Consider the following 18,125-nt stretch of genomic DNA (forward strand, 5'->3'; position numbering starts at 1 on the left):
CCAAACAAACATCGATGGAGAAAGAGAATTTCTGCAAATTAATTCACAGAACGTGATCTTTATTTTCTGTGTATGTATTTTCCATTAAAATGACGAGATTGCAAAGCTCGAACTTGTGGCGAAACATCGTAGCGTGCTTCTTAGAAGCAGTAGGGCCGTACACAGTGCAGTAATGCACACTGATACTGCGCGATGTACGGCCGGCCAGACTGAATGTTGGCAGTGCCAGGGGCCGTGATCGATGTACGTTAAGCATAGTGGAATCAACCTCCTCAAATATATTTTTAATTAGGTGAGGCAAGTTTTAATCACTTCTGATGGTCAGTCTTGATAATTTTCGTGGTGCAAAGGAAAATAATCCAGGCACAAAACTACATGATTCCTTGTTCAATATGCTCCATTCAATCATGTGTTTTTATTCCTCCATGATTCAATCAGCAGCCAAAACAATGGCGAAATAATTTGTCCGACCTACCGACGCTATTTTGAAAGCCATGTAGTCGGAAGCAAAAGTGATTTTTTTCTTCACCTTAATTTCTTAATTTGAAACTTGCTTGTAAATATAATCCATACTTTCTAGATCAAGAAGGTTTAACACAGGTTTTGAAATGTTGATTTTTATTTTTAAGTTAAAAACGTTGATATTTTTTTTCTCTCATTACAAAAAATATCACAAGATCTCCTCTAAATTTTAAGGAAAAATCTTCCTTAAAGACTCCCCAGATTTGCTCTAAAATGCACCAGAGAGCCTCTAAAGTTCAAAATTTTTCGGGGCCCTTAAGCGGGCCCCGAACCCCACGCCGTGGCTTCGCAGGTTGGTGAATCACAACAAAACTTCCCCCACAGGTTTGAAAAAATCCTGGGGAGAACCCTGAAACCGTCATAAATTTGGTTTATTTGGTGTGTTTTTTTAACAAAGGGAAACTACTTAACATAAAATGTGACAATGGTCATGTATTTCTCCAAGATACAGTAAAGTTTTTGAGATCAAATTACAGAGGTTAAATTTTTTAAGTGAATAATTACAATTGATTGGTTCTAAGCCGCGGAAGGGCGAGGGTACATTACTCAATTAAATTGCAAAAATAAATGCACATAGGGAAAGACAAAGACTGAAAACAAATAAGAAACGTACAACTGTGTGTCACGGTTTTCCTTTTATTAAAGAAGTGGGTTTTTTCACAATTATGTGTAGGCTTTAATGTACATGTACATTCATTTTTTGGGGTTATTGTCGAGTTCATAATCTGCGGATGACTAGCTAGTGCTACGAAAAGACAAATTTGATGTCATTTCTTTAAAGTCGGTTGCTTTACTCCAATTCTTTCAGATGTAAGCCTGGCGTCATTGATGAGATTAAGAGGAAATATGTGCTGGTCCCAGAGGGCCAGCCTAGCGTCCTCTTTGCTGCTCACTGTCAGTTGTGAGCCGGGCAGTGCTATTGTATAGGATTACCCTGTGACGCTATTATATGGGCTAAAATCTGGCCCATTGTGTAGACCAGATGCATGAAAAGACTTCTAGTAATAATCCATTCTTAATCAAATGAATAAAAGTTTCAGCACTCTGGGGCCAGCTTTTAACTACGCTTGCCCGGTCTCATTTTCAAGAAATCTTACACCATCACAATATTGGAATGTCATGGACAATTAAAAAAAAAAATTAGCATTTTTTTTTTTAATCGGGCCTCATGTGTGTTAGCCGAATAGATATTTGCAGACTTGTGCGTACTTTGAACTCCAGTCGGGTTGTCTGCTTGTTAACAATGATTTCTAGAATTTTATAATAAGTAAATACCGGCGACTGTAACAACAATTATCAAATATTAATATACAAGACTAAAGTGGGTAAATATTTGTAGTACAGGGCGAGTAAAAAAAAACCCGAAACCCAAATGTCTGGACTATTGTTTTAGTGAAGTTCTGCATGTAGCACTTTCAAAATCTAGGATATGAAAGCCCAATTCATAAGCTTTATTTTAGTACAAGGATCATTCAGATCATTTCGGTTAGTACAAGGATCATTCAATCACTCATGTACTTTTCAAGGTACGGGATCTTAAACACAACTACCGTTTTAAAGTTCTGTCCACGAATCACAAAAAAGGTGTGCGTTCTCTCAGCAAATTGAAAACATTTCACACACATCCCTATGTGATTTGAAAATTACATTAGTGATTTGAATGATTCTTGTACTAAAAGAAAGCTTATGTATTGGGCTTTAAAGCCTGGTCTTTGAAAGTGCTACATGAAGAACTTCACTTCAAATGAAGTGAAGGAAAATGCAGATTAAGATATCAATTCAAAATGCATTTCCTTAAAGTTGTCCTAGACTATTTCCTGAGATTGAAGACTTACTGGAAAAATATATCAATTTCTAGTTTACATTTCCAGAAAAAGTCGCATTTACAATTCATGGTGCAAAATCTTTGAAAAGGTACATTCAAATAAAACAATTGCCTAAACAGTTATGCCAGTGAATACTGACCATTACTCATTAAAAATGAAATTGATTCACTACTTGGTAAGTTGATACTAAATATGTATTAGAGTACTTAATAAGGCATGATATACACGACTGTTTTTACCCAATTCATCAAACTGAAATTTTTTGCTCCCCAGATAAAAAATACATCCGATACAATTCAGATCCACAGCTTGAGTTGTAAATGACATCTTAACTTCCTTATTTAGGTAGCTAAATTTTCAGATAACGTTTTCATTAAAGGAAAGTGCAGTTTCAAATAGAGCCCTGCAATGATCTTTTCAAAATGAATCAAATATCCTCTTCAACTGAACACACAAAATTCAGTTATTCCCCTCCTTGAAATTAAATTATTTGTGTAATGTACGAATTCACAGGGGTTTTATACACAAATAATGTTGCGCGCCTAAGGCGTCACTGATGGATGATATATTGAAACCAGCGTTCTCAATCAACGCTTGTCCCTTTTCTCTCCCCATGGCCGCCCCTAGCGCTGCGCCCTCCCCCTTACACAGCGACGCCGGTACGCAATTCAGCAAACTGATGCTATAAAGCATGTGACTATGCTTGACATCTTCGGATAGGTTACCCTTGAGAGTTGAATGCGATTTGGGATCGACGACGGACAGAGCGCCCCCTGGAGTCAGCACGCGGAGAATCCCCTTGAGCACCCTGTGCGGGTCGGTCAAGTTGGGAATGACCATGTGAGCGAACGCGTAACCGAATTTGTCGGTCCAATCTGCGGGTAGCGTCGTGACGTCTTGACAGATGAAAGTCGCGTTTGTCAAGCCCGCTGCGTCGGCTTTAGCCTGCGCTTCTTTGATGCCCGTAACGGAGAAGTCAAGTCCGTGTACGTGGCTTTTCGGGAAGCGTTTGGCAATTTCAATGGTTGACGTCCCAGCTCCACAGCCAATGTCCAGTACATTCAGGCCCGACTCTGAAACGTTAAAACAATCCAACATATCAACATGTATTATACTGGATAAGCCATTGAAAACAAATAAGAAATTTATACAATGCCAAAAAATATACATAAAAATTGCAATAGAAAATCTGACTGGACTTTAAAGGGACACTGTGTCCTGGAACAGCCCAGAGACAAAGCATGAGAAAAAGTAAGAATTTTACCCAATTTGGCTTGAATGTCCGGCATGGAAGGAAAGAAATCCGTGATGAACTCATTCTCAAAAACAGGCCCGTGAACCTGCGTCATTAAAGCATCAAACTTGTCATACTTCTCATATGGAACACCTACAAGCAAAAGAGGACAAATAAACTCTGATAAAGTTAAATTCCTTGTGCCATTTTACAACTTCCATCCTGAAAAATGGACTTCTTTTCTAACTGGCTGTTTTTCAAGCAGTACAAAAGTTAGTCATTTTTTTAATGAGACATCCATCAAAAAAAAAACAGCTGAAGTTGACTTATTGAAGTATTACTTTATTAATTTTGAATTATTTCCAGCCAGACACGTATTTTGTTTTGCCATGATTTTGATTTTGTTTAATCACATGTTTTGGTGGTAAAGTGTCCAGCTTGAGGACACAACCAATCAAGTGAATCCGCAAAGGAAAAGGTGAAATCATCTCTTCAACAAACCTCCAGTTTGCAATGCAAAATTGTTCAGGAACAAATTTTAAAGAAACCCTCAGTCTTTGAACAATTTGCAACTGGTGTACTTCTTCATAAGGTAGAGAAACCAGTTGCTGTAAAGTGTCTTGCCCAAGAACACAACCAAGAACTAGAACCAAGCCAGAGGTCATCTCTTCGACCAAACCTTCGTATTTGATTTCATGTAATTTTCCTCAGTTTGCAATGCGAAAATGATTCAGGAACAAACACATAACTATCTTTGAGCAATTTGCAACTGGTGTACCTCCTCATTAGGTAGAGAAAGCCAGTTGCTGTAAAGTGTCTTGCCCAAGAACACAAGGTCAATAACCCACACAAGCGAAAGTTAGAACTCATCTCTACAATCAAACCTTATTTCTGCTTCAGAAGGTGATGGAACACATGTGATTATCCTCAGTTGCAATAAGACGATGATTCAGGGAAAAAAAGGGAAATATATTTCGTGTTGTTACCCGGAGGTCCATCTTTTTGGAAGCAATCGGCGACATCAAAGAAAGCTGAGCTCAACGTTGGGGTGTACATGGCCCTTCCTCGGGACTGTGCGATAGAGTGACGATGTTTAGGAATCCAGTACTTCTCTTCAACTGGGTCAAAACTGACGATGTATGCCGTCACCATTGATCCTAGCCACTCCCTCACATACCTAGCGAAAAGTTGAAGAAAGAAATTGACTGGAGCGGGGTTTGAACCTGCGACATCCGGATTGCCGTTCCGGTGCTCTATCAACTGAGCTATATCCAGCCCTATGTTGGTGGTTCACACACAGAACACCCTCAGCACAGATTTACTCACTGCTTTTCAGCAAGCTGGCATATTGGTATGTTTGGCCACCCATAGATCAACCATATACTCGCTGAAAGAGTTCTAATGGTGTAGTTTATTCATAGTGTTACTACATGTATTACAAAAATTTCAGAAAAGGGCTTCAGAAGTATATCCACGGACAATTTGAGTTAGGAGTGCCATTTGGTCATGTGGTGAAATGGCTTGCAGTTTGATAACTGGGACCAGATGAACAAACAGGCGTAACTTTCTTATTTTGGAAAGAATTCCATACTGGGCCACCACTCAGACCTCCTGCACAAAGCCATGGCAAAAGTTAAAGTATTATAAAAGAATTTTTGCACTCCTTAAATAATGTTTCCTCGTCAGATTTACAACTTTTGGTACTTTTCATGTCAGATTAAGGGAATATGAGTGGTGATTTCAATCACTCCTTGGCAGTGAAAATCTGGGTTGAAAAACGTGAGTTCTCAACTTGTGGTCCACTTTTCATGCTCTGATAATAATAATAATTTGGGGAGGCTAATCATCCTTACTCGCAGCTGGTATGCTGAATTGCGAAGGATGCGGCTACAACGTGGTCGGGCCGCTGGCACGTAAAGGCGCCTATGGCTGCTGGCCACATTGACTCGTGACCAGAGCACAGCCCCGAGATCAAAAGTGTTTGATTTTTCCGGAGGGAGGAAAACCAAAGGGCCCGGAGAAAACCCCTCGTGGCACAGGAGAGAACCAACGCAAAACTCTACTCACATGTGATCCGCGGCCAGGATTCGAACCGTGGTCACCTTGGTGAGAGGCGAGCACTTTACGCACAAGCCACCCATGCCACCGCTCTAGTGATTTCCGCATGACTGAGCAAACAATTTGGTCCAGGGAGAGCCAAGTCAATAAACAATGTGGTATTGGAAAGGTTTAAAACAAAATAAATAAATAAAGGATACCAGCAGGAAAAAGGAATCGGGCCGGTACAAGAAACTGGTCTATTTTTTTTTTACTTGGCCTCACCTTTCTTTAAATTTGCCGGCATCAGCAATCTCTTGACAGGTCTTGGGCGTTTCCATGGAAATCATCAATTTGAATAAACCAGTTTCAAACCCAAGGGCCATGGTCATGCATGTTATGCCATTGTTGACGATACTCCTCATACGGCTATTAAAATCCTTCTCCGTTTCATTACTGAAGTCTTTACTGTCGCCCATGGTTACTGTCTACAAAAAGGCCACTTTCCTGAAATAAACAAATAAGAAGTTTGAAAGACATGCAACATTACATTTATGAGAATTCTGTTCTCATAAACTTGGTGCACGGTCTTATGATGTAACTTAATTAATTACAATACAAATGTAATAGGTATAATTCACTTAGATCCGTAAATGTCATGGCGTCAATTACAACGCCACGTTCCAGAGATTCGAAAAAAAACCCAAAATGTAAATGCGAAACGTCACTTCGTACTTCTTCAGTATAAGTACTTACATATGAATCTTTTTGCAAATTTATGCGAGCAAAACCATGCAGCAAACGTACGAGCACAACCTTTGATTTTCTGAGGTTATGGATGGTACGCTGGTACTTTGACCGAGTCATATACGCGCGAAATGGTAGGAGCCGTCCGGGTACCCGTATAAACGCCAGCGGATATATTGTGAGTGTTTCTATACGACTCTGGAACGTGGTGCTGTAATTGGCGCCATGGTTATGTGTCAGCATCTGAAAAATGCTGAATTCTTTTTGGAAAGATTCCCATATCTGGCCATCATTTGTCACCCTATGACTATGAGACTGGTCTGAAAATTTTTGAAGTGTTTTCTCAGTAAATATACTTCAATATTTTCCCTAGTAAATTTGACTTTTTAGGACATATTATCACTTTCTGATGGCTGATAGTTCACTGAGGGGAAAAATTAGTGATCGATGGCCAGATATGGGAATCTTTCCTCTTGAATCTGCTGAAAAAACACCATTGTCGGAAAAAATCTTGCAACCTGGCGCTACTCCTAGAGCGCTCCGCGTGAGCCTCATAGTTCTAGGAGCAACCTGGCTCCACTTTTGCAATTGTGTATCAAGAGTCAAGAAAATATTTTCCAATAACGGGACTCTAATTACATGATATAAAAAATGGCGCAGAATGCGCAAAATCTGAGACTAACAAAACTTAGTGTCCAAAACTCCATAGGGTTGTCTAACATGTCTAACTAAGGCCCTTAGTAAGGGGCGTGGCTAACGGCGCAAACAGCGATAGGTCAATATTGCCAAATGCCGCCCGTGCATTCACAATCACACACTTGACAAGTGACTTGCCGTGCAGTGTTCAGATCCAGGAAAATAGTCTAATAAAATTCAGTGTCCCAAATTGTCCTTGCTAATGTGACCAAACCAAAAGGTGGTGTGACATTTGTAGAAGACTTTCAATAATAATACAGTTTATTCGGCATATACTCCCAACAGTTTATTCGGCATATACTCCCAACTTAACTTCTAACTAAAATATAGATAACTTAAATTCTAACTAAAATATGCTAAACTTCTACGTGTACAAATGCTTCAGAGAATCCATCTCAACTGAAACCATCTTCACTCCTACTTCTTGCATAAAGAAACCTTGCAATTAATTCTGGGTCTAACAGTGAAACTTTCCTCAATCAACTGTCTTCAACTGAACACTAATTCATCAATCAGAACATGATCTCACAGTTGTCTAAAACTTCATGTTTCAACACTTATATAAGTTTCACAGAATAAATGAATCCAATGAAGGAACTTTGAACCTTAACTTAATAATGAACTTCTTCACAAACTTTGAGGAATCGAATGTTTCAGAACTAAACTACTTATTTCCTCAAGTCTCAACAGTCTAAAGTATTAAAACAACTAAACACAATGCAAAGGCTTGAATCAAAGGAAATCTATGAATGTGAATCATCAGAAATGAAAGTTAAAATCAACATACCTGTAAGAAATAATGGAGAGTTGTCAGCCAAAGATACAGAAATGCGAGGACAACTTTATGGCAGATGTTGGCAGGGTCATTGCTTGTAAGAACAATGAAACCAACTTAATTTCCTGTCCCTTGCTGATGTGGCAACTCTTGGATCAGTCCATTATTTTCAGAGGTAAAGCAAAGCCTGGACTATTACATTAATAAAAGGGGAGGGGGCAAAATTGAAAAAGGGGGTGACCAATTTCCATGGCCTCTACACTCACCCCTGCAAAAAGAAATGTTGTCTCTAACATTTACAAACTTATAACTACATCCGATCCTATTCATCAGAGAAACGGTTCATTGTGTGTCCATTTCAAGAGCATAACACTCATCAGTTACTAGGCGGTTTCTCCTCAGCAAAGTAACTTCGTGGGACTCAGGGCGGATGGAGTAGCTAATTCCACTTCCCTTCATCTCCGGATCTTATGTCCAAGATCATCAGTGAAATGGACTGGAACTTGATGACCAGCACAGTAACGTCTTCGTCTATAGGCTACGTATCTCGTCTACAGCTTGTGGTGGGTTGACCTCACATCAATGCTACTGGCCGACGATCTCTTCCCCCTAGTGTGCACTGCGTAGGGGTTTCTTCTTGGGCGTCGTTACTGGCTGTTGGCTCATCGGAAGGTTACACTCTAGGAACCCCACCTGGCTGAGGTGGCGGGTGGGTCCACATCCAGCTGGGCGGCATCATTGGTGGGAACTGCATGTAACCCGGTTGGCTGGACTTGCAAAGGTTCGTCTGAAGAGTCGGGCTTTGCACTTTTGGCTGAGACAGCTGCCTCATCCGAAACAACCTCGGGGTCTAAGATATGAAAGCCCAATTCATAAGCTTTCCTTTTAGTACAAGAATCATTCAGGTCATTTCTGTTAGTACAAGGATCATTCAATCACTCATGTACTTTTCAAGGTACGGGATCTTAAACACAACTACCGTTTTAAAGTTCTGTCCACGAATCACAAAAAAGGTGTGCGTTCTCTCAGCAAATTGAAAACATTTCACACACATCCCTATGTGATTTGAAAATTACATGAGTGATTTGAATGATTCTTGTACTAAAAGAAAGCTTATGTATTGGGCTTTAAAGCCTGGTCTTTGAAAGTGCTACATGAAGAACTTCACTTCAAATGAGGATAATTTTGCCAAGGAAAGTCCATATTTGGAAATCAATGCGTCATTGTAAAGGAGGGTCTATATTTTTTCATTTTTTTTTTATCAGAAACCTATTTTTAACTAGCCGACTAGCAAAGTTTGATTATGACACATGTACCTAATGTGTGGGCTGTTTTGTTTTTCAGTTTATAAGTAATTTAAAATGTAAATGAATTTAACATGTAGTTAGTTGAAACTACATGTACAATGAACATGCATTAAGTCATCCAATATCATTTCACACTATCTTGATTGCAAATTCACGAACTGCAAACTTGGGACAGCCAAAGTATTCTTTTGTCACAAAAGATTTTCCGGAACACCTAATTTTTGTTAATTGTTTTATCAGTCTCGACATTTCTGATTTAATAAAGAAAAAAAAAACCCAGTATAATTTTTATCATATAAAATTGTTTTATTTATGCAGTATTGGTCTACTTAGGAAAATGCAGATTAAGATATCAATTCAAAATGCATTTCCTTTAAGTTCTCCTAGACTATTTCCTGAGATTTAAGACTTACTGGAAAAATATATCAATTTCTAGTTCACAATTTCAGAAAAAGTCGCATTTACAATACATGGTGCAAAATCTTTGGAAAGGTACATTCAAATAAAACAATTGCCAAATCAGTTATGCCACTGAATACTTAACATTATTCCATAAAAATGAAATTAATTCACTACTTGATAAGTTGATACTAAATATGTATTAGAGTACTAAATAAGGCATGATAATATATGACTGTTTTTTTTCCAACCAAAAAAGGAAAGAATTAAATGTATTTTGACTACATGTATATCAAAATATTTTGCCATTGACGACTTTTCAATCAACTTTGAAACCTAGTTTAAGGTAGAATGGACAGTTTGTCATTTGTGAATAATTTTTCGTTTAAAGCAACAAAAGTGCTCAAAATCTTAAGTCGGGTGCTTAACAACTAACTTAATGAAGTTTCAGCTCTGTGTATGCTGTAATATTTTGAGAAAACAAAATACACGTGTTTTGGATCTCGACTTTAATTCAAAAAGTTTCAGAGTCATATTTTGAATTGCGCCCTCTCGTGACATGATCCCAAAATCAGCATTCGGAACATGATTCTCATTCAGCTGATTAAAATTACGCGGTCACACACTTAACCGACAAATAGTAACCGCACACGCGTGTGTGTCCGTGTCAATGCTTGCACCCATTCACAGATTCACCCAACTACAAACGAAAATTTTGTTTGCTTTAAAATGGCAGCATGCCAAAAGGACTAATTTCACAGCGAATTTAGTGTTCATTACAATATGTAAACCAAGTAAGCTTTTATATAACAATTTGGTCAGTTACTTTTTGGACAGCTGCAAATGGCCCACTCTTCCTTATAGTACCTTCTAATTCATCAAACTTTGAATTTTTCTACTCCCCAGATTGTTAAATAAATCTGATACAATTCAGTTCCATGGTATTTGAATTGTAAATGACATCACTAACTTCCTTAATTTTGTAGCTAAATTTTCAGATATTTTCATATTAAAGGAAAGTGTAGTTTCAAATAGAGCGCTGCAATGATCTTTTCAAAATATATCAAATATATGCTTCAACTGCATGAACACACACAAAATTCAGTTATTCTCCTCATTGGAATTAAATTATTTGTGTAATGTACGAATTCAGAGAGGTTTTATACACAAATAATGTTGCGCACCTAAGGCATCACTGATGGAAGATATATTGAAGCCAGCATTCTCAATCAATGCTTGCCCCTTTTCTCGCCCCATGGCCGCCCCTAGCGCTGCGCCCTCCCCCTTGCACAGCGACGTCGGTACGCAATTCAGCAAACTGAGGCTGTAAAGCATGTGACTATGCTTGACATCCTCGGATAGGTTACCCTTGAGAGTTGAATGCGATTTGGGATCGACGACGGACAGAGTGCCCCCTGGAGTCAGCGCGCGGAAAATCCCCTTGAGCACTGTATCCGGGTCGGTCAAGTCGTGGATGACCATGTGAGCGAACGCGTAACCGAATTTGTCGGTCCAATCTGCGGGTAGCACCGTGACGTCTTGACAGATGAAAGTCGCGTTTGTCACGCTCGCTGCGTCGGCTTTAGCCTGCGCTTCTTTGATGCCCGTAACGGAGAAGTCAAGTCCGTGTACGTGGCTTTTCGGGAAGCGTTTGGCCATTTCAATGGTTGACGTCCCAGCTCCACAGCCAATGTCCAGTACATTCAGGCCCGACTCTGAAACGTTAAAACAATCCAACATATAAACATGTATTATACTGGATAAGCCATTGAAAATAATAAGAAATAGAATGCCAAAAAATATACATAAAAATTGCAATAGAAAATCTGACTAGCTTGCAATCCCCCCCCCCCCCCATAGATCCGCCACTGCCACTCACGATTAAGAATTCCAATTTGCTTGAAGGTACATATTAATTGCAACAGAAAATCACTTTCACACAAAAAAGTGTCCGAAACAGGCATGGAAGAATTACACCAAAATGCTATGCTGCAACTGACTGCATATATGTGTACAAGATGTGATTAGAACAGACAAAACATAACAAAAATTAAGAATTTTACCCAGTTTGGCTTGAATGTCTGGCATGGAAGGAAAGAAATCCGTGATGAACTCATTCTGGAACATGGGCCCATGGACCTGCGTCATCTGTGCATAAAACCTGTCATACTTCTCATTTGGAACACCTATAAACAAAAGAGGATTTATAAACTCCCTCCTATTTTTTTTACAAATATCATCCTGTAAAATAGACCTCTTTTCTAACTGGCTATTTTTCAAGCAATACAAAAGTTATTCACTTTTGAATGAGACATCCACCGAAAAAAATCGGCCGAAGTTTACTTGTGGAAGTATTACTTTATCAATTATGAATTATTTCCAGCCAGACACTAATTTTGTTTTGCCAGAAGTAGCCTGGTTCCCGCCCCACGATCAGTATCGTTAATGTATGGGCCAGGAGCCAGTCTGCTCGCAAGGCGTGAGAAATCGCCGCTACTGCCACAGTAATCAAGTATGCTCAAACTTTTGGGCATTTTGCAATTTGTTTATCAACTTTTTTGGTGGCGAGAACTGGTTGATGTAAAGTGTCCAGCTTGAGGACACAACCAATCAAGTGAACCCGCAAAGGAAAAGGTGAAATCATCTCTTCAACAAACCTTCAGTTTGCAATGCAAAATTGTTCAGGAAAAAATTTAAAAACCTCATCTTTGAGCAATTTGAAATTTGTGTGCCTCCTTATTGGTTAGGAAGAACCAGTTGCTGTAAAGTGGCTAGCTCAAGGACACAACCACAAAGACATCCACAAAGACTCACTAAAATAAGCTCTTCGATCAAGACCCTCATTTTTGAAATCATGTAATTTTCCTCAGTTTGCAATGCTAAAATGATAAAAAACAAATAAAAAAAGCCTCATTTTTGAGCAATTTTACAACTAGTGAACCTCCTAATTGAGTAGAAAGAACCTGTTGTTGTAAAATGTCTAGCTCAAGGACAGTAACCAATTTATGCACTTTTGCAGTGAACCTGCAGAGACTTGCTCAAATCATCTCTTCGATCAACCCCTCATTTTTGGCTTCACTCTTAACTTTTAGCATTTTGCAACTGGTCTTCCACCTCATTGAGTAGTTGCTGTAAAATGTCTAGCTCATGGACACAACTAAAGCAGTGAAACCGCAAAGGACAAGGTAAAATCATCTCTTTGATTAAATTTCATTTTGGCTTCATGTCCTTTTCCTCACTTTGCAATGCAAAAAATGATTCAGGGACGAACAAAAAAAACCTGTATCTTTGAGCAATTTGCAACTGGTGGCAATTGCTGTAAACTGGCTAGCCCAAGGACACAACCAATGCAGTGAACCCACAAAGGACAATCTCAAATCATCTCTTTGATCAAACCTTTTTTGTTGGCTTCATGTGATTTCCCTCAGTCTTTGAACAATTTGCAACTGATGTACATCCTCATTAGGTAGAGAGAACCAGTTGCTGTAAAGTGTCTTGCCCAAGAACACAACCAAGAACAAGAACCCACACAAGCACAAGCTAGAGATCATCTCTTCGACCAAACCTGCATATTTGGTTTCATGTAATTTTCCTCAGTTTGCAATGCCAAAATGATTCAGGAACAAACAAATAGTGATCTTTGAGCAATTTGCAACTGGTGTACTTCGTCATTGGGAAGAGAGAACCAGTTGCTGTAAAGTGTCTTGCCCAAGAACACAACCAAGAACCCGCACAAGCTAGAGAATATCTCTTCGACCAAACCTTCAAATTCGGTTTCATGTTATTTTCCTCAGTTTGCAATGCAAAAATGATTCAGGAACAAACAAATAGTTATCTTTGAGCAATTTGCAACTGGTGTGCCTCCTTGTTAGGTAGAGAGAACCAGTTGCTGTAAAGTGTCTTGCCCAAGAACACAAGGTCAATAACCCACACAAGCGAAAGTTAGAACTCATCTCTACAATCAAACCTTATTTCTGGCTTCAGAAGGTGATGGAACACATGTGATTATCCTCAGTTGCAGTAAGATGATGATTCAGGGGAAAAAAAGGAAAAATTATTTCACGTTGTTACCTGGAGGTCCATCTTTTTGGAAGCAATCGGCGACATCAAAGAAAGCTGTGCTCAACGTCGGGGTGCACATGGCCATTCCTCGGGACTGTGCGATAGAGTGACGATGTTTAGGAATCCAGTATTTCTCTTCAACTGGGTCATAACTGACGATGTGTGCCGTCACCATCGATCCTAGCCACTCCCTCACGTACCTAGCGAGTGAAGATAAAAGTCCAAGTTTGAATATACACAAGACAATGCAAGCGTAGTCAACGTCCCAGAGTGCATTTTTCTATTTAAACAAACCACAAAGGAAAACTGACAAGGTACGTTATAGTATTTTTAAAAGTTGAACAAAGAAATTGACACTGGAGCAGGGTTTGAACCTGCGACCTCCGGATTGCCGTTCCGGTGCTCTACCAACTGAGCTATCCAGCTCTATGTTGGTGGTTCACACACAGAACACCCTCAACACAGATTTATTCACTGCTTTTCAGCAAGCTGGCATATTGGTATGTTTGGCCGCCCATAGATCAACGGCATACCAGCTGAAAGAGTGTTTTCGGATCATTCAAATGGTGTAGTTTATTCACAGTGTTACTATTGCGAGAATTTCAGAAAAGTGCTTCAGAAGTATCCACGTACAACTATGAGGTATGGAGTGCCATTTGGTTATGTGGTGAAATGGCTTGCTGTTATAACTGTAACCAGATCAAGAATTCCATACTGGGCCACCACTCAGACCTCCTGCACGAAGTCTATGGGCCATGACAAAAGGTAAAGTATTATTAAAGAATTTTTGCACTCCTTAAATAATGTTTTCTCGTCAGATTTACAACTTTTGGTACTTTTCATGTCATATTAAGGGAATATGAGTGGTGGCCCAGTATGGAATTCTTTCCACATATTTGCTTTCAATCACTCCTAGGCAGTGAAAACTGGGTTGAAAAAGGTAGTTTTCAACTTGTGGTCCACTTTTCATGCTCTAGTGATTTCCGCATGACTGAGCAAACAATTTGGTCCTTGGGAAAGCCAAGTCAATAAACAATGTTGTTTTGGAAAGGTTTAAAACAAAATAAATAAATAAAGGATAGTAGATACCAGCAGGAAAAAGGAATCGGGCCGGTACGAGAAACTGGTTTATTTTTTACTTGGCCTCACCTTTCTTTAAATTTGCCGGCATCAGCAATCTCTTGACAGGTCTTGGGCGTTTCCATGGAAATCATCAATTTGAATAAACCAGTTTCAAACCCAAGGGCCATGGTCATGCATGTTATGCCATTGTTGACGATACTCCTCATACGGCTATTAAAATCCTTCTCCGTTTCATCACTGAAGTCTTTACTGTCGCCCATGGTTGCTGTCTACAAAAAGGCCACTTTCCTGAAATAATCAAATGGGGAAGTTTGAAAGACATGCAACATTACAGTTATGAGAATTCTGTTCTCATTTCTTAGGCGTTTTCTTAATAAATACTGCAATATTTTCCCTGCTAAATTTGTCTTTTTAGGGCATATTATCACTTTCTGATAGCTGATAGGTCAAATTAGTGATGGCCAGATTTGGGAATCTTTCCTCTTGAGTCTTGTCTGCTGAAAAACACCATTGTCGAAAAATCTTGCAACCTGGCGCCACTTTTGCGATTGTGTATCAAGAGTAAAGAAAATATTTTCCAATAACGGGACTCTAATTTCATGATATAAAAAATTTAAAAATGGCGAAAAATGCGCAAAATCTGAGACTAACAAAACTTAGTGAACAAAAACTCCATAGGGCCGGGTTGTCTAAGGGGCGTGGCTAACTCGCAAACGGCGATAGGTCAATTGCCAGCAATGCCGCCCGTGCATTCACAATCACACTTGACATGCTTGACAAGTTTACATTCAGGAAAATAGTCTAAAATTCAGTGTCCCAAATTTCCCTTGCTAATGTGACCAAACCAAAAGGTGGTGTGATATTTCCAGAAGACTTTGACAGTTATAATAATACAGTTTATTCGGCATATATTCCCATAACTTCCCCAAGTTTAGAAGATAAAATTGACCAAAAGTTCACTCACCAAATAATGCCAAAAGTTACCTGCATTGTTTACAAAAGGCCCTCAATCGATATCTCAATAGTACACTGTCGATCGTATCAGTGGGCGGTACCCAAATTGAGGGGGGGGGGGGGGCGCATAAGCCGTCATAAATTTGGTTTATTTGGGGGTTTTTATCAAAAGAAGAACTACTTAACATAAAATGTGGCAGAGAAAGCTGACAATGGTCATGTTTTTCTCCAAGATACAGTAAAGTTTTGGAGATCAAATTACAGAGGTTTAATTTTTAAAGTGGATAATTACAATTGATTGGTTCTAAGCCACGGAAGGGCGAGGGTATATTACTCAATTAAATTGCAAAAATAAATGCACATAGAGAAAGACAAAGACTGAAAACAAATAAGAAACGTACAACTGTGTGTCACGGTTTTCCTTTTATTAAAGAAGTGGTTTTTTTTCACAATTATGTGTAGGCTTTAATGTACATTCATTTTTTGGGGTCATTGTCAAGTTCATTATCTGGGATGACTCGCTAGTTCTACAAAAAGACAAATTTGATGTAATTTCTTTAAAGTCGGTTGCTTTACTCCAATTCTTTCAGATGTAAGCCTGGCGTCATTGATGAGATTAAGAGGTAATATGTGCTGGTCCCAGAAGGCCAGCCTAGCGTCCTCTTTGCTGCTCACTGTCAGTTGTGAGCCGGGCAGTGCTATTGTATAGGATTACCCTGTGACGCTATTAAATGGGCTAAAATCTGGCCCATTGTGTAGACCAGATGCATGAAAAGACTTCTAGTAATCCATTCTTAATCAAATGAATAGAAGTTTCAGCACTCTGGGACCAGCTTTTAACTACGCTTGCCCGGTCTCATTTTCAAGAAATCTTACACCATAACAACATTGGAATGTCATGGACAATTGGAAAAAAAGATCAGCGTTTTTTTTTTTTAATCGGGCCTCATGTGTGTGAGCCAGATAGATATTTCCAGACTTGTGCGTACTTTGAACTCTGGTCGGGTTGTCTGCTTGTTAACAATGATATCTAGAATTTTATATTAAGTAAATGCCGGCGACTGTAACAAGAATTATCAAATATTAATATACAAGACTTTTAAAGTGGGTAAATATTTGTAGTATAGGGTGAGTAAATAAAACCGAAACCCAAATGTCGGGATTATTGTTTTAGTGTTTTGCATGTAGCACTTTCAAAATCTAGGATATGAAAGCCCAATTCATAAGCTTTCTTTTAGTACAAGAATCATTCAGATCATTTCTGTTAGTACAAGGATCATTCAATCACTCATGTACTTTTCAAGTTACGGGATCTTAAACACAACCACTAATTTAAAGTTCTGTGAAAACAATTCACACACATCCCTATGTGATTTGAAAATTACATGAGTGATTTGAATGATTCTTGTACTAAAAGAAAGCTTAAGAATTGGGCTTTCATATATCCTAGATTTTGAACGTGCTACATGCAGAACTTCACTAAAACAATGGTTCCGACATTTGGGTTTCGTTTTTTTGACTCACCCTGTACAAGAGAAAGAGCACACATTCACAGTATTAAAAGCTTTAATACATATCGTTACATTGCTTTACAAAAGTACAATTATAATAATCGTAAAATATGATTAAAGTTCTTACAGTTCGATTCATTTATGCGGTGGCTATGATGATTTAGGAATACATTTTTAACATTTTAATAACAATATTGGGGTTTTTGTTTTGCGTACAGCAATATTCTCCACTATGATTATGAGAAGTCTGACAAAAATAAGATGGCTTTAGTTATTTTTGCTTCGGTGCGTTTTTAGCCCAAAAAGCTGGCACATCAGAAAACTCATGTTAATCAGTAAATTGATCTGGAAGTGAATGCAGTGACTCTTGTACTCATAGGCAACTGAAATTGTCTTGGAGTAAAATGGTTCCAAAGACTGCATGGTCGACTCTCGTAAGTACCTAGACCTATCCAAAATGCTAGTTATATCAGAATTTTGTATTAATAAGAGGAGCATCAGTCCCATTCATTGTGCACATAAATGCACAGACAGGATCAAGCATTTCTGTTTGTTATAATCAGAATTTGTATCACCAGTGTTTGTATTAAAAGTATAGTCCATCATTTGTAATTTGTGCATTTTGTTCATTTGAAGCAACAAAAGTGCTCAAGATCTAAAGAAGGGTGCTGAACAACCTACGCTGATGAAGATTCAGCTCAGCTTTAGCTGCATATTTCAAGAAAAACAACATTCTAGGATCTCGATTTCAAATCAAAAGCTGCTGAATCCTGTTTTGAATTGGGCCTGAATTCAGTATCAGAGACACGTTCTCACCGAGCCGATTGCAGCTACGCGATGTCGCGCACTGATCCGACGAATTACAGCAACTGTGCGCGCGTGTGTCGTGCCAATGCTTGCGTGCACTTCGCAGAATAACAAAACGAACTACTAATTTGAAATTCTTTTGTTGATTTCTTCAAAATGACAGAT

At 38.8% G+C, this 18,125-nt stretch overlaps 2 protein-coding genes across 5 annotated transcripts; both read right to left on the reverse strand.

Moving 5' to 3' along the window:
• Positions 1–2,156: 2,156 nt before the first annotated feature.
• LOC119731772 lies at positions 2,157–8,999 on the reverse strand. 3 transcript variants are annotated; one of them, XM_038205034.1, is made up of 6 exons: positions 6,376–6,460; positions 5,905–6,126; positions 4,655–4,759; positions 4,569–4,624; positions 3,613–3,735; positions 2,157–3,421 (listed from the first exon to the last, which is right to left on the reverse strand). In XM_038205034.1, exons 2-6 carry the CDS (start codon positions 6,096–6,098, stop codon positions 2,856–2,858), a joined length of 1,044 nt encoding a protein of 347 aa, XP_038060962.1. In that variant the 5' UTR covers positions 6,099–6,126; positions 6,376–6,460; the 3' UTR covers positions 2,157–2,855. The 3 variants fall into 3 exon arrangements, with proteins under 3 accessions (XP_038060962.1, XP_038060961.1, XP_038060960.1); XM_038205033.1 differs by lacking the exon at positions 6,376–6,460 and adding an exon at positions 7,850–8,999 and having other exon boundaries at positions 2,158–3,421; positions 4,569–4,759; XM_038205032.1 differs by having other exon boundaries at positions 2,158–3,421; positions 4,569–4,759.
• Positions 9,000–9,428: 429 nt separating this feature from the next.
• On the reverse strand, positions 9,429–15,692 carry LOC119731773. Of its 2 annotated transcripts, none has more exons than XM_038205035.1 (5): positions 15,653–15,692; positions 14,755–14,976; positions 13,615–13,805; positions 11,607–11,729; positions 9,429–11,258 (listed from the first exon to the last, which is right to left on the reverse strand). In XM_038205035.1, exons 2-5 carry the CDS (start codon positions 14,946–14,948, stop codon positions 10,693–10,695), a joined length of 1,074 nt encoding a protein of 357 aa, XP_038060963.1. In that variant the 5' UTR covers positions 14,949–14,976; positions 15,653–15,692; the 3' UTR covers positions 9,429–10,692. The 2 variants fall into 2 exon arrangements, with proteins under 2 accessions (XP_038060963.1, XP_038060964.1); XM_038205036.1 differs by lacking the exon at positions 15,653–15,692 and adding an exon at positions 15,340–15,571.
• Between the last annotated feature and the right edge of the window lie 2,433 nt (positions 15,693–18,125).

The sequence above is a fragment of the Patiria miniata genome, unplaced genomic scaffold (genome assembly GCF_015706575.1).
Source record: "Patiria miniata isolate m_02_andy unplaced genomic scaffold, ASM1570657v1 HiC_scaffold_24, whole genome shotgun sequence".
Classification (NCBI taxonomy): Eukaryota; Metazoa; Echinodermata; class Asteroidea; order Valvatida; family Asterinidae; genus Patiria; species Patiria miniata.

Excerpts from the sequence above, each read along its gene's own strand:
- LOC119731772 (XM_038205033.1), bottom strand. The coding sequence starts at position 6,098 with ATGGGCGACAGTAAAGACTTCAGTAATGAAACGGAGAAGGATTTTAAT. Across the intron at positions 3,736-4,568 it reads CCAAAAAGATGGACCTCCGG|GTGTTCCATATGAGAAGTAT; the intron begins GTAACAACACGA and ends TTTTGCTTGTAG. Across the intron at positions 3,422-3,612 it reads GGACATTCAAGCCAAATTGG|AGTCGGGCCTGAATGTACTG; the intron begins GTAAAATTCTTA and ends TTAACGTTTCAG.
- LOC119731773 (XM_038205035.1), bottom strand. The coding sequence starts at position 14,948 with ATGGGCGACAGTAAAGACTTCAGTGATGAAACGGAGAAGGATTTTAAT. Across the intron at positions 11,730-13,614 it reads CCAAAAAGATGGACCTCCAG|GTGTTCCAAATGAGAAGTAT; the intron begins GTAACAACGTGA and ends TTTTGTTTATAG. Across the intron at positions 11,259-11,606 it reads AGACATTCAAGCCAAACTGG|AGTCGGGCCTGAATGTACTG; the intron begins GTAAAATTCTTA and ends TTAACGTTTCAG.